The sequence below is a fragment of the Cheilinus undulatus genome, linkage group 11 (genome assembly GCF_018320785.1).
Source record: "Cheilinus undulatus linkage group 11, ASM1832078v1, whole genome shotgun sequence".
In the NCBI taxonomy this organism is placed as follows: domain Eukaryota; kingdom Metazoa; phylum Chordata; class Actinopteri; order Labriformes; family Labridae; genus Cheilinus; species Cheilinus undulatus.
In genome coordinates this window covers 47285944-47302526 of record NC_054875.1, presented here as the reverse complement: position 1 = coordinate 47302526, position 16583 = coordinate 47285944, and the positions used below count along the sequence as shown (strand labels likewise).

The 16583-nt window shown below is 40.0% G+C and overlaps 1 protein-coding gene across 1 annotated transcript; it reads left to right on the top strand.

Moving 5' to 3' along the window:
* Positions 1–477: 477 nt before the first annotated feature.
* LOC121518160 (secretory phospholipase A2 receptor-like) lies at positions 478–5777 on the top strand. The gene is made up of 5 exons (XM_041800397.1): positions 478–511; positions 2115–2334; positions 2440–2787; positions 4742–4836; positions 5580–5777. The coding sequence occupies exons 1-5, from the start codon at positions 488–490 to the stop codon at positions 5700–5702; spliced, it is 810 nt and encodes a 269-aa protein (XP_041656331.1). The 5' UTR covers positions 478–487; the 3' UTR covers positions 5703–5777.
* Positions 5778–16583: the final 10806 nt, after the last annotated feature.

Below are 16583 nucleotides of genomic sequence, written 5' to 3'. Positions count from 1 at the left end.
AGTCTATCTGGCGTGTGAGGTTAAAAGTCTGTCAATATGATTTTGAACTTTGTTTTGACCTGGTTGTCTGATGCCATTTCAAATCACCCAGGAATTTTCATATCACTGCTGAACTTTTAACTTGACGTCTAACTGCATGAAAAATCTTTGAATCCTTGCAGTTAATGGCAATTTGCCTCATTAGCTTGTGCTGTTAAATGTCAGTGACCATGGGAGGGATGGAGTTTCTAATCAGGTTTCTATTTAAATGTACAGTAATACTATGATTCTTTTTAAATTTATCACATGTTTGAAAAAGGCTCATATTTGTCTCACTACAGGACTTGGCGCTGTCTCATCACAAGCTCAACGTCGCTACCATTTTTATTACGATACCAAGACTCAGCCTGAAGCCCTGGACTTCTGCAGAGAGAAGCACACAGACCTGGCCACCATCAGCAGCATGGACGATGTGAACACGCTGAGGAGCATGGCAGATCTCAGTCAAATGGAGTACAATGAACACAGCTATGTGAGTTTACGGTTTCAGCATCAAGCCAAATTTTCTAGACACACCATTTCCACTATGCAAAACAGCCTCATTGATACTTGTTATATATCTGTAGTAGCTGTCCAGTTGTGAAAAAGTGGGGTTATACAAATTCCTGACACCTAAACCAGTGTGCCTTACCACAAGATTTGAAAACCACTGCCCCAGCTCCACTCTGTCCCTGCTTGTTCCCTATACACGCAACAATCAGGGTGTAGCCTGGAGTAAGAATCCTCTCAACGAAGTAGAGCCCAACTGTGTGTTTCCAGAAGTAAAACTCCAATTCATTTTCTTCATACTGGATATGATTATTGGCAATACTATCAGAAACATCCAAGGTTGACTTACAACAAGCTACCTGAGTGTGAACTGATGGTAAAAGTTCTGAGAAAAAACATTATTTATTCACCATCACAGCCAAAAATACTACAATACCCACAATCCTAGAGTGTAACAGCGATGTCGCTGATTGCTGGGTTTGCCTGTTAATATGAAAACATGCCACCATACTATGAAACAGTAGGTACTTTGCAGATGACATCACACAGTAGCTGAGAACTCCAAATGGGGGGCAATATTGATTTCTGCATTAAAACATTCAACCGTTAAGGCACAGTGTTAATTTCGTTGACTAAAACTATGCCTAAAAATGTTCGTCGACAGCCTTATTTACATGACAAAAACTAGACTAAGACTAGTTTTTTTTTTTTTTTTTAAGATTTATTTTTGGGCCTTTTCATGCCTTTATTTGATAGAGGAAGGACAGTGGATAGACTCGGAAACAGGGAAGAGAGTGGGGAGAGACGTGGTGGAGGGCCACAGGCCGGATTCGAGCCTGGGCCGCCCGCGCACATGGGTGGCGCCCCAAACCACTCGACCATCTGTGCTCCCCTAAGTTTAGTTTTCATCAAGATGACTCAAACTAGACTAAAATGTAATGTAGTTTTCGTCAAACATTCAGAATCCTTTTAATTTCTCCACAATGAGTAAATCTGTCAAAAAACAATGCATCTGTAGCTATTCTGCCTCTCAGCTGTGGAAAGCAGGGACCCCAGGTTTGGCAGAGAGCATAGAACACAATACCATGATTTGGTACCAGATTTAGGCAAGAAAATAAATGCTTGGACTAAAAGTAAAGACTAAAATGGGGGGACGTTTTATGGACTTAAACGAGATTTGGATCTCAAGAGACCCAAGATAGATTGTACTTGGAGTAAACATGGGCAATTTCAAGGATCTCTAGATGGGGCCTATATGGGTCTCTACACTTGTAGTTCACATGGGCAATCACAGGTGGGGCCACCATGGAACCAATGGACAAAACCACATGGGAACCATACTGACGTCTGCAATATAACCTGTCAAAATCAGATATTTTCTGTTCATGAGTATTCAGGTAGCTGTTAGCTTGTCTATGGAGGATTTTAATGGCGAATTTTACTTCTGGAACAAGAGGAACTCTCCACTAGTTTCCAGTGACGAGTTTCCACTAGTGTGGACTTCACAGCACATCCTCAGATAGAACTTAACCCAGCTGCTGGAACAGGGCACTAACAGAACAAAAACAACCAAAATGTCATTTCAGCGAGCCTGGATCGGTCTGTACGATGACACTGACAGCTGGCAGTGGTCACTGTCAAACCAAAGTTTCTACAGTCCCGGGGAGAGTGACTTCAGGAAGTGGGCTCTGGAACAACCAGATAATACAGGAGGCAGGGAACACTGCACACTGATGTTTGATGACGGAGGATGGAGCGATGCTCCATGTGAGAACCACTACACACCTGTCTGCTGTGATGTCACAGGTGAGCACAGTCTCCTAACAAGAGCATGAGTGGGTGATGTAACAGTGACTCTAAACATCCTACAATGTCAGACTTTATGTTGATCTCTCTTTGGTCCATCCTCAGGTTTTAGTGTGACGTTTGTCCTCGTTCCCACCGCCATGATGTGGTCCGAGGCCCAGAGCTACTGCAGAGAGCACCATACAGACCTGGCCAGTGTGAGGAACATCGAGGAGAACCAGAGGATAAAGGATCTGGTTCCCTCAGGACAGATCGTCTGGATCGGCCTCAGCAGAGACTCCTGGCTGTGGCTGGATGGGAGCGACTCCTCGTTTCGCTTCTGGAGCCCGGGGATAGCAGAACCCAACAACCTTTCTGCAGACGAGACGTGTGCTGCAGCAGATTTTAGTAACAATGCCGAATGGGAGGACTGGGCCTGCAGCTGGAGACGAGCATACATCTGCTTCGATCTAGGTGAGTGCAAACTAAGGATTCAGAGAGGATGAGTGTTCAGATTAATGCCACATCAGAGCACCTGCTCCTGACTTTTACATGTGCAGAGTACTCTGTACTCCCATTGGTCAACATCACTGATGTCAGAGCAAATGACAGAAGGCAGACAGAAAAGTCAAATATGTTTGATCATATGTTGGAGGTTGTGAGGTGTCTCAGATGTGGCCTTGATTAAAGCATCAGTTCCAAGGCCAACAGGTCCAGAAACCTTCAGACTATAATTACTAAGCTTGAACGTATAGTTAAAGTTTACTTTAGCATCAATCTGATTAGGGGATGCACCGTATCATTGGATGATATCAGTACCAGTATATATAGACTTATTTACATATGAAGTTAATTATTTTATCAGCAGATATGAAAATAATTACAACGGATATATTAGCTGTAAATTTTGTCCTGAACTTGGCTGACACAGTTGGCCTACATCAGCTGTAGATATTAGCCTCTTTAGACTGTGAATATCAGCCTGTATTAGCTGTAAATATCAACCAATATAGGCCCTTATTACAGACAGTATGGCCTATATCATCTGTACATATCAGCCTATATCAGGTGTGCATATTGGCTTATATCTGCTGTAAATAATGGTTTATATCGTCGGTCAATTTTGGTCTATAGAGGGCATATGTATTTGCCTATATCAGCTGTAAAGATGGGCCTATATCAGCCGTAAATATTGGCCTATATCAGCTGTAAATATCGGCCTAAATCAGCTGTAAATGCTGGCCTATATCAGCCGTAAATATTGGCCTATATCAGCTGTAAATATCGGCCTAAATCAGCTGTAAATGCTGGCCTATATCAGCCGTAAATATTGGCCTATATCAACTGTAAATGTCGGCCTAAATCAGCTGTAAATGCTGGCCTATATCAGCCGTAAATATTGGCCTATATCAGCTGTAAATATCGGCCTAAATCAGCTGTAAATGCTGGCCTATATCAGCTGTAATTATTGGCCTATATCAGCTGTAAATGTTGGCCTGTATCAGCTGTAAATATTGGCCATTATCAGCTGTAAATATCAGCCTTTATTCACTGTAAATAGTGTGTAGACGTTAAATATAACCCTCTATTAGCTGTAAATGCCATCCTGTAACAACTGTTAATATCAGCGCATATCTGCTGTAAAAATCCAGCTATTTTGGCTTTAAGTTTTGGCAATATCAGAACGTATGAAGGCCAAGTCATGGCCACATGTTTCATTGTAGTTACTTTCTTGTTGTGTTGTCATTTTCTTCCTGCCCTCGTGTTTTTTATCTCCACTTTGATTGCTCTCTTTAGTCTCATCTGTGTCCCATTAGTCTCACCTGTGTCCAATCACTCCTGGTCTGTTGGTTCTTCATGTATTTTTGCACTGTCTAAGCAATGGAACATGATTCAAAGAATTGATCTTTGTGATGTATGGTTCATTAACTGTTAATGTCAAAATATTAATCTTTAAAAGATTTGGGTGACTGTTTCTGTAGTAACGTGATCACTTTTAATTTTAATAAAAAAATAAAATCTAATCATTGATTCTAAACTTAAACACGGATTTAAGTTTTTGGCCAGATCAGAGGTTTGTCATAAATTAAGCTAGGTTCTTGTAGTGGTATGAGTTTGGTCTGTCAGTCCCATGTGGATCATTGAAGGGCCATAAAGCCTCCACATGAAGGTTTTCCATATGAGGCCCAGCTATGAGCAGTAACAGCTGTTTATCTGGTGTAGTCCTGGTAGAGGTCTGACTCTGTTATGGTTCAGACACTGCTATCACACACTTGGACCAGATTTGGGCCGTCATTCAGGTCCCAAACACAGTCCGCATCTTTGCTGTTCATTCGGCCCATATCTGAGCCAGAGGAGTTCTGCTATCAGGTTATTCAAGTCAGTTACCTCATATGTTCAATTATGTAAACCGATTTTTTCTACCCAGGGATAACGAAGCACGTGATCAAGCTGAGTGTGCAGAAGACGAACCCCTCTGTGGATCTCAACCACCCCGCTGTGATGGCAGAGATCTTAAAGCAGGTAAATCAGGTTGGACCTGTAGGACTTTATGCAAAAACAAGTGGACTCTTAAAAGCACTTCTTAGATAAGATCAAATAAAGTGGGCCGTGTGGTGGAGCAGTGGTTAGCATTCAGAGGAAGAAGGTTTCTGACTCAGATTCACGGTTTCTGTGTGGAGTTTAGAGTTTATTCCTCACAGTGCATACATGTTTTTTTTTCTCTGAATACTCTGGCTTCCTCCAACAGTCTGAGGAAATAAGGTCCTGGCATATTTAGGTCCAACTTCGGAAGCCGTCTTATGCATTGATATATTGATTTGATTACTCTTTGACATAACCCTGCAGAGTAATTCTGGTTCCAGATCTAGATTTCACCTTTTTTTTTCAAAACGGTGACAGATTGAGTCTCCATGCAAAAAGGCCCACATGCAAACATTGTAACAACAATTAGCCAATCACAGCAAAGCAGGATGGAAAAAGGAGGAGCATTCATTCATTATCTAGAACTGGATTCTTTTATAGGGCTGGGAGGGCGTTTACCAAGGTTAGCAAGCTGGTCGATCAACAGGCACAAAGAAAAGAAGCTGGATTTGGTCAGAGTTATTTTCTAAACCTTGACTCTTCTTTTGTGCAGTTTTCAGGGTAAAAGCTTCCTGTGTCAGGGGATATTTCTGGATTACTCTATTGTTTTTTTAAATCTAGCCTTGCTAAATTAGCAGATCATTTTCTGTTTGTTACTGATGATATTTTATTTGAATTCTCAGCTTGTAGAGAAGTTGAAGGACAACGGGGTGCATGAAAACATCAGACTGAGCTGGAGGAAACAGCCAGATGGAAGCATCTTCCAGAAACAGAAGAACGGCCTGGAGATGGACGTTAAATGTTAAATCCCTGCTGTTACATTTAGGGAAGAACGTCTCTCTCCTGAATGCTCGGGTCTGAATGAAGCATCTTTGGGTCCCATTAAAGGCACACTTTAAATACAAGCACTTATTATCATTATTACAACTAGTAGTAATGGTCTTATAGGTAGTAGTACTGAAGCATTTTGTGGTTCCATCTTCTTAAGTGTTTTGACTTCCTGTTTCGTTTTGTCATCTTTTTTTTTTTTATTATCTTCATGTTATGTGAACATCAACACGCCAGCTTCTTTTATTTGCCATTCTAAAGGTACAATAATATTATTAAGATGAGTTAAAATAAGATAAAATGGGATTGTGTGTGTAAAGACTAGTTTAGGCAGACCAGGTTGGTGGTTCCTGTTTTTCAGAAAGGGTACCTCCAATCATCGGGGTATCACACTACTCAGCCTCCCTGGAAAAGTCTACTCTAGGGTAAGAAAAGTAAAGGATTCTCCGTCTGACTGTCAGACCTCTGATTCAGGAAGAACAAGGCAGATTCCGTCCTAGTTGTGGGACAGTGGACTTCTTGACAGATCATGGGGGTTTGCTTATCCAGTCTGCATGTTTTTTGTGGACTTGGAGAAGGTTTACAACTGTGTCCCATGTGAGTGGTACTGTGAGAATATGGGGTCAGGGGCCACTAGAGCTGTGTTCACATCCTAGGCACAAAGGCGGACATGTTCCTTACCTCCAATTCTGTTTGTGCTTTTCATGGACAGGATCCCGAGGTGCAGTTAGGGGAAAAGAGGGTTTTCAGTAAGGGGACCTCAGAATTTTATCTCTGCCTGATGCAGATGATGTGGCTGTGTTAGCCTCTTCAGCCAGGGACAGTGGGACCGTTTGTTGCTGAGTGGGAAACAGTCTGGATGAGGGTCAGCAACCCCAAGTCTGAAGCCATGGTCCTCTGCCTGAAAATGGCCCCCTCTGGGTGGGGAGGGTGTCTTTGGCCCAAATGAAGGAGTCCAAGTATCTCAGAGTTTTGTTCACAAGTGAGGGTAGAATGGACTGTGAAATTGACATGCGGGTTGGTGCAGCATCAGCAGGTGATGGCTGTACCTTTATGGTGAAGAGGGAGCTTTCAATCTACCGGTTTATCTTTCCAACCCTCAGCTGTGTTCATGAATTCTATAGGTAATGACCAAAAGAACGAGGCGTTGTATTCAAGCGTTGGAAATGAGATCCATCAGGAGGATGTCTGGGCTCAGCCTTAGAGATAGGGTGAGAAGCTCGGATATTAAATTAGAGCTGCTGCTCCTTCACAACGAAAGAAGCCAGTTGAAATGGTTCGGGCATCTGATCAGAATGCCTCCCAGTAGAGCTGCAATTAATCGCAAATTAGATTAAATTGCTAAATGGCCTGCTGCAATTTTCAAATCCTTGAAGGTGCAATTCTTTAACCTGAAATTTGTGTCAAAGTACCAGTTTTAAAACTTTTTTTGCTGCTGAGACGTTATGTATTACATATCATGCAATCATTCTAGTGGCATATTTTAAGAATAGTGTACAAAAAAAAATCCTATTTTCTTCATTTTGTATGTTTTTCTCATTAAATATTAGAATTATATTAGAATTATCGTTCCCTTTAATACTACAGTTCATATCCAATTTGCAAAATGAGTCAAAATCATCATAATTTTTTATTCATTTTTATTTTTTTGTCCCCCCCTAGTTTAATCTAATATTGGGTTTGTTATAGTATCGAATGAATTATTGCTTGTTTTTCTTGGAAAATACACGAAAAGAAGAACTAAAGAAGTACGAGAAATAATTGCATATTAAATCGCAATCGTAGTATTGGGTAAAAAAAAAAAAATCGCAATTAGATTATTTTCCCAAATCATTCAGCCCTACCTCCCAGTCTCCTCCCTTCTGGGCTTGTCCAACTGGGAGGAGACCCAGAGCTAAACCCAGAACTTGATAGAGGGATTATATATTCCATCTGGCCTTAGAACCTTCGAAATTCCTCTGGAAAAACTGGAAAACGTTCCTGAGGGACGTCTGGGTTGACTTGCTTCGCCTGCTGCCACTGTGACTCAACTGGATAAGTGGAAGAAGATGGATGGATGCAATTATATGTTATTTTAAATGAAAATTATTGGGAATTACTTGTAGCATTTTAACTCTTTAAAAGGGGACGGGGCTTGTTTGTTTGGACTGTGACCTCGGCTGTAAAATGGGCGTGGCTAATAATTGACTACCGGTCTTTATTATGGTACTCACAGGTAAAATTATATTTAACAAAGGTGTAAAGGAAGATTGCACCAATGCAGCAGTTTAACACTGGCATTGGCCCCGCTCTCAAACACTGACCATTAATGAGTGATATAGCATGAACAGAAATCAGCTGATGTTTATCTGTTGTGTTTAAAGTTGGAATCTAACACGCCTAATGACTGATTCAGTGAGGAGATTTTTTACTGGGCAGAAGCAGTCAGCTGTTAGACAAACTGATCTGCTGTCATGCTCAAAAATATGAGAAAATGTTGCCATAGAGGGAGTGTTACTACAAAAGAAGTGATGGAATATCACCTGTACTGGCAATCAGCTGTTAATGTAAACATCAGTATCAGTGCAGCTCTAGCTAAGTTACTTTAATTAAGTTACTTAAATGTTTCAGCCTATCAGAGGCACAGAAAAGGCCACAGAAAAGTTTCACTCCTGTATCTTTGAATTTATTTGAATATCAAACATATTCAAGCATGAAAGCATCCAATCATTGAGTAAAGAAGCGTACTAATATGATGATTATGTCACTGTCTGATATGATAATCAGATGATGGCCACCGTCTGTGTCTGCCGTCACACATGAGTTTGAAATGTATTTTCCTATTATTCAAATATTTTCTGACTGGCTGATCAGACCACATGAGGAGGAATGATTCTGAGTTTTGTTCATGCATCAGTGGAAAGTTTCAGACATGACAGAGAGTGACGATGGACGCACTTCTTCTGCTCATCATCACTGCTTTAGGTAAGAATTTTAATCTAATTTGATTATTTAAAGTTTTATTCAGGATATCTTTGTTATCACAGTACAATAGAGTCATTTAAGGGTTCAAAACTTTATTTAAAACAATAATAATGCACTTTATTGGGAAATAATTTGATGTAAGAACAAATAAAGGCTAAATATGACTTATTCATTTGATTTATTCTTAAAATGTCGATACAGAGATGGGAAGTAAGGATGTTAGAAACACCACAAAATTTTATAAGAAATAAGAAAAATCATAAGGAGAGCAAAACAAGCAAATGTCAGACTGTGAACTAGAAACGCACTCAGAGAGCACAGATCTCCGTCATTAACCCTAACTCCTAATAGTGAAGAATCCTTAAAAAAATTCCTGGATTCGTCACCACGTGCCCCCCGCCGCAGCACTCACTGATTATTCCCTCCCCGGTGGCATGGACACGCAGTGAGGTAAAGCATTGGCTTCACTATGGGTGGAAGCATTGCCTGCTGGTGCCAACAGTTGCACTGACAGTCTCACCCATGGTCTCACCGGATGACTGGAAGTCATGGCAGAGAGTGAATATTCCTCTGTTCCTCCCAGCATTGTGAGTATTCTCACTACAATTCCCTGTCTTTCTCTCTGTTATGCTCCAACTCGTCTCCTCAACCGGGCATGCACCTTTCAAACTCTATAAACTCCAAAACTTTAAATAGAAACACAACCAAAAATGCTGCTGGGATTGAAGTTACTCATGTCCGCCATCTCCTGGTGTAAAGTGGTAACAGCGCAGACCTCTGCCATTAGCCCTATCTCCCAATAGTACAGAATCCTTTAAAAAATTCCTGAATCCAGACGGTGATCTAGATCAGTCCCAAAATCTAATTAGTTCGTCCTTGTGCCATTTCTGACATTTCCTGAAAATTTCATCAAAATCCGTCCACAACTTTTTGAGTTATGTTGCTAACAAATGAACAAACCCACCCAATCACATAACCTCCTTGGCGGAGGTAATTAGGAGGATTTCTGTTATGATAAACTTAACTAAGACTGTAAACAAACATCCTTTATTTACTGTCCTATACTGCCTCTCTTGTCCATCCACACATTATGATGAATGATACGCTACCTGGATGCTAATGCTAACACCAAGAAATCAGGTAGCGTACAAAATTTTCTCTCCAACCTTGAAATGTATTTCTGCTCTTGGATTTATTAATAAACCAACAAATAAAAACAGGAAGAGGATGGACCAATCATGTTAGCTCTGCCTGTTGTTGCTATGCTGTTCTCCAGGAGACATTAGCTTTGATCCCACTGAGACAGTCCCAATGTTCTATCAAATACACACACATTGAGGCATACAACTTTAATATTAATTTTTAAAAGTCTGTTAGTAATAGCAGAACAGTGAATCCAGCATGAAAAGATGATTTCTTTGTCTACTTTTAAATGCAAAAATGAACTCCTCAGCGATGGCCATGTGATTCTCAGGATGCTTTTCTGAGCACAACACCTGCACCAGGTTATGGAAATTAATATTGAAATCATACTAACTGCTTACGCCTGTTTTTTTCATATTACATTTTCTGATTCCAACATTTATAGTAAAAGTCAAAAAGATGCATCATTTTTTGTTCATTTGATTTCGTTTCAGACATGAAAACTAAAAAATGAACCATTTTTTTCATTATTTGTTATTCAATTATCTATCAAATGAAAGAATGATACATGGATTTTTCGCCAGTACCGGTATATAAGAAAAGAAACATCAATCCATAAAAAAGACTGATAAATGACTTTGTCTACACCTGCCATCTGATATCTAACTTTTAAATTAAAACATCTAAGCAAACAGAATCCTTACTCTTGGTTTAGCACACGTCTAATGAATGTACGTGTCATTCCAGGAACTTGTGGCGTCTCTTTACAAGTGAAACGTCGCTACTATTTTTATTATGATGCCAAGACTCAGCCTGAAGCCCTGGACTACTGCAGAGAGGAGCACACGGACCTGGCCACCATCAGCAGCATGGACGACGTGGACACGCTGAGGAACATGGTCGACTCAGTCAAACTAGGGCTGGTTGAAGGAAACCAGGTGAGTTCACTTATTTCTCCCATTTCATGGAATTTATTGAAAACAGTCATGTCATTGAAGGCATTTTTCATGGTACAAAGGCTGGATTTCATGTAGAGTAGGGCTGTTTAGGCTCCCTTGGTGAAGAGCTTGGACATCCCTGGTCTAGAGTGTTAAATTTAATGACAGCAAACAAAGACACATGAATCTGACGTTGCTTTCAGCTTGCCTGGATCGGTCTGTACGACGACGTGGACGGCTGGAAGTGGTCGCTGTCCGACCAAAGTTTCTACGGCCTCGGAGAGAGCGACTTCCGGCAGTGGTCATCTGGATTTCCTGACAATGCAGGGAGTGGAGAAGAATGCGTAACCATCAATTTCTTAGGAGGATGGAACGACCTTACCTGCACAAGAACCTTTTCATCAGTCTGCTGCAATGTCTCGGGTGAGGATATGAGGAGCTTAAACCCCAGCAGCTTTATTCATGTCTGTCTTCTTAAATTATCTAATGTGCCGTAGGATTGGGCAGTATCATTTTAATGCTGTTAAACTTGGTTCATTATTGCCAGGTGTGTTGATTAAGCACTCCCTGGCATGCACATGTGAGCGAAGCGACCAGAATACACCTCAACAAGAAGTTAATTCAAGGAGGAATGTTTCGTGATCTTTAAATGAATGGCATAATCAAAAAAGGCAAGGATGAAATGTTTAAAGGCATTTGAGGATAACATTTTCTTTAAAGCCAAGGAAGGAATTTGTTTTACGCTTTTAAGAATGACATCATCTTCAAAGGCAAGGATGGAATGTCTTAAAAGCCTTAAAGGATGACATCATCTCTAAAGGAAAGGATGGAATGTCTTATAAGCAAGAGTATAACATCATCTTTAATGACAAAGGTGGAACGTCTGATAAACTTTTAATGATAAAATCAGATCTAAAGGCAAAGATAGAATATTATATAGGTTTTAAATGATAACATCAACTTGAAAGGCAGGGATGGGACGTTTTTATGCATTAAAGGATGACATTATATTTTATTGCCATTAAAGGATGGCATAGTCTTTGAAGGCAAGAATGGCATGTTTTGTTAGCTTAAGGTTTACATAATTTCTAAAAGCAAGAGTGGAAATCTTGCAAGCATTAAAAGATCACATCAGCCTGAACGGCAAGGATGGGATGTTTGTAAGATTTCAATGATGACATCAGCTTCAAGAGCAAGGATGAAGTTTTTAGACATTGAAAGATAACATCAGAATGTAATGCAAGGACGGAATATTTTACAACCTTGGATGATATCTTCAAGGCAAGGATGGAATGTTTTATAAGCCTTAAAGGATGAAATTATCTTTGAAGGCAAAATTAGAATGTTTAACAAAAGTTCAAGGATGACATGAGCATTAAAGGCAAGGATGGAATTTTTTATAAGCCTTGAAGGATTACATTACCTTCAACAGCAAAGATGGAATGTTTTATAAGCCTCAAAGGATGAAATTATCTTTGAAGGCAAAAGTGGAATGTTTAATGAACGTTCAAGGATGACATGAGCATTAAAGGCAAGGATGGAATTTTTTACAAGCCTTGAAGGATTACATTATCCTAGACGGCAAGGATTAAATGTTTTATGAGCTTCAGAGGGCTGCTGCATCTTTAAAGGCAAGGATGGAATGTTTTCATTGCTATTAAGAATGACATCTTTAGAGGCAAAGATGGAATATCTTATATGCATTAAAGGATAACATCGTATTTAAAGGGAAAGATTGCATATTTTATAAGCTTTAAATGATTATCATGGATGGATTTTTTTTGCGCAGTAAAGGATGATATATTTTAAGGCAAGGATGGAATGTTTTGTAAACCTCTTAGTAAGACATTATTTTTGAAGGCAAGGATGAAATGTTTTGTAAACTTGTAAGGATCACCTCATCTCTAAAGTCAAGGATGGAATGTTTTATGAGCTTCAAAGGTCTATTTGATCTTTAAAGGCAAGAATGGAAAGTTTTGTAAGCTGTTTAGGATGACATCATCTTATGAGGCAAGGATAGAATGTTTATGAGCTTCAAAGGGCTGCAGCATCTTTAATGGCAAGGATGGAATGTTTTGTAAGCTGTTTAGGATGGCATCATCTTAAGAGGCAAGGATGGAATTTTTTGCAGGCATTAAGGATAACATTATTTTTAAAGACAGATCATTATATTATTGAAACTGTGGATGTTGGGAGCATTTAATGCCTTATTTTTGCCCTATAGTCGGACATATTTGGCACCTTTTGGAGAGGTGGCAGACTCTTGGACAGGTTCATTCTCATAGACACAGAGCTTTATTGTGATAAAAACAACTTTAACTGCATGCTCTGATTTGTCGCTGTGGTTTATCATCAGGGCCCAATGTGACATTTGTCCGTATCTCCATCGACATGACATGGTCCGAGGCCCAGAGCTACTGCAGAGAACACCACACAGACCTGGCCAGCGTGAGGAACTCTGAGGAGAATGAGCAGATAAAACAGATGATACCTTTTCTGCAGGAAGCCTGGATCGGCCTTCACAGAGACTCCTGGAAGTGGTACGATGGGAGCAACGCCTCGTTTCGCTACTGGAGCCCCATATTTTCAGAACCCAATAACTTCTACACTAAGGAGACCTGTGCGTCAGTAAACTTTGGAGACTGGGGCCAATGGATGGACTGGCCCTGTGACTACAAGAGATCATCCATCTGCTACACCGCAGGTGAGTGAAATCAACAGGTCTGTTGTTAACGTCATCCATGCGTTGGTAGGTTCTCTGTCTACATGTACCTCTGGGCCATTCTTTTTAACGTGATGTTTACGAATGTTTTGACAAATTTTAAACAAACTTGGCACAAATTTCCACCCTAACCCAAGGATGATCTGATTAAATTTTAAAAGTCATAGGTCATCAGTCAAGGTCACTAGACCTCATGTTTGTCCTTCCTTACAGGCCATTCTTGTGAACTCAATATCTCAAGTAGGAATCTCAGTCAGTCAGAGTCTTTTTGTGTGGAGTTTGCATGTTCTCCCTGCACGAGTGGGTTCTCACCACTATTTTCCTCCCACAGCCCATAGACATGCTCATACAGGCTTACAGGATTACTGGTGATACTAAATTGCCTGTAGGTGTGAATGTGATCATGCCTGGGTGTTTGTGTTAACCCTGCCTCTGGGATCAGCCCCAGGCTTCTGTGACCACAAATGGGAGAATCAGTGTGAATAATGGATGAAAAGATTGTCTTCACCAACTATTCTTTCTGATGCTAAGGATGTAAATTTCACATAGAATCTGATTAAATTCATTGGAAATCATGATTATATGAACATATATTTATTTGTTTTCTCACAGGGATAACAAAACTTGTGATCAGGCTGAGTGTGCAGACAACAAGCCCTCCTCTAGATCTCAACCATCCTGCTGTGATGGTGCAGATCTTAGAGCAGGTAAGTCATTTTGGAACTTTAGAACTTTATACAAGAACAACCAGGACTCTTTGAGTTGATGGGCCGCTCAGATCTGGCCAGCTCCTTAGTGTACTTCCTTTTTTGAGTAAAAAGTGGTAATGCCCCCTGGCTCTGTGAAATGACGTAAAGCATTTTGGGAGTGTGCAGTAGAGGGCATTGTCACTTTTAAAACATCTTTTCTCCCTGGATGCTTCTGCATGCTTCATTTGTCTATCATTATTAGAACACACATACCAACAATCTTTCCCTTATGTTGACCGAAGGCCAGAGTTGGCAGCTTGTGGAAGAGTTGCGAACTGTGTCCTACTATTTTGAAAAAACAGAGGGAAAAAGCTACCATCATCCCAAGCTTCACAGACATTCCATCTTTGCATGCGTACCGCTTCAACATGAATGTGACAGACAGAACATTCCTCCAGTCACCTTCTGAGAGTTTTTTTGAAAGGTCCTGCCCTTCCCCTTCGTGTTGTCTGAGGGAGCCTTCCCAGAAAAGTTTGAAACATATCCATGCCTTGCATACATGAAACGGTCTTTCTGATGTGTCAGGTTAAGTCTCGAGTTTGAAATGATTATATATCTTTTGATGGCCACAGCCACGGACCGGCATATTAATGTCATCTTAAAGGGAAAAAGTAGAGCAAAGAACCTTGGAAGAAAATTGAAGTTGCAGAGAGCACTATAATTTTGTAACTGTGTTTTTGATTTATGATTGATTCTCAGCTGTACCAGACGCTGAAGGATGACGGGCTGAGTGGAAACATCAGACTTAGCTGGAGGAAGCAGCCGGATGGAAACGTCTTCCAGGAACAGGAGAGGGAAAAGGACGAGGACGAGCCTGGATGTAAAAACTGATCTGCTTTAATGAAACATAAATTATGTCAATGATAAATTATTTTAATTATAAATGTTAGAATTTATCACAAAATAAGTCTTTTCTTATTTTATGGTTTGGATCAGAGCAACATTTGTTGATAAGTGGCTTCTTCTTTGTTGGTGATTTTTAACTGCTTTTAGTCATATTTTGAGTTTTCAACTTCTTAGTAAATATGAGGATGTCACAGACCCTGTCATCTGGTAATAAAAGATGAAATGTGATTGGAAATTCTGCATAATGGTCTCACTGTCTGTCATTTTTTTAAATCTCTGTGGATTGTGTTGGAAAAATAAAAAAAACTGCAGAGATAACATGCAGTAATCAGAGAGGGACACACTAGTTTTTATTACAGACACAGTAAAATAAATATCAAGCTTTCTCTGTGTGCATGTAAACACTACAGTATTCCCAATATGATCAAAAATAATAAAGCTCATAGCTATGATGCTCCAGTCCATGTTAACAGGCTTACTGTGTGAATCTACAGCAGTCTCTATTAAAGTAAGAAGTTTAACATTGACAGCAAAATCTATGAAATCATATGTCTAATAATGTCATAATGTTGTTTCTTCACACGATGAAGCCATTTTACCACGCTATGATATCTACCCATCTCTCTATCTACAAACCCAATTCCAAAAAAGTACTGAAATGTAAATAAAAACTGAACACAATGATTGTCAAATCTCATGTACTCATATTTAGAACATAAACAAAATATCAGATGTTGAAATGGAGACATTTTACCTCTTCTTTTAACAACAGTCTGTAAACATCTGGGAAGTGAGGAGACCAGCTGATGGGAGAGGAATGTTGTCCCATTCTAGGTTCTAGCTGCTCAGTGGATGGATGTGGTATGTGGTTTAGCATCATCTTGCTGAAATAGTCAAGGCCTTCCCTGACAGAGACGTTGTCTGGATGGGAGCATATGTTGCTCTAAAACCTCTCTCTACTTTTCAGCATTGATAATTCCTTTCCAGATGTTAGAGCTGCCTAATCAGTTGCAAAATGGCCTATAACCCATGGTCTTAGCTTCTTGTGCAAATGAACTTGAAGCTCTCTGTGGCTCTTCCTGATGTCGTCTCCTCTTGTCTAGATCTTTGTGTCGTTTCACTCTCAGATGTACCAAGGGTCTGCTGAATGACTCTGTTAAACTCCTGCATCTTTAGATTTATGAATAAACTCATCAAACATATTACAACATGTAAATGTTCAATCACTGAGTAAAGAAGCATACTAATATGAAGATTGTGTCTGACATTATCAGATGATGGCCACCATCTGTGGCTGCAGTCAGACAAAATTTGGAAATTTATTTTCCTATTATTCAAATATTCAAATAAATTCAGACTGGCTGATCAGATCATGTGGGGAGGAATGATTCTGAGTTCTGTTCATGAATCAGAAGAGTTTCAGACAAGAAAGACAGCGAAGATGGACGCGCTTCTTCTGCTCATCATCGCTGCTTTAGGTAAGAATTTTAAATCTAA

What these genes read in the sequence shown, in the direction of transcription:
- LOC121518160 (XM_041800397.1), top strand. Translation starts at nt 488, where the DNA reads ATGGAGTACAATGAACACAGCTAT. An exon ending in AGTACAATGAACACAGCTAT is followed by an intron (nt 512 to 2,114) that starts GTGAGTTTACGG and finishes ATGTCATTTCAG; the next exon opens with CGAGCCTGGATCGGTCTGTA. An exon ending in ATACATCTGCTTCGATCTAG is followed by an intron (nt 2,788 to 4,741) that starts GTGAGTGCAAAC and finishes TTTTCTACCCAG; the next exon opens with GGATAACGAAGCACGTGATC.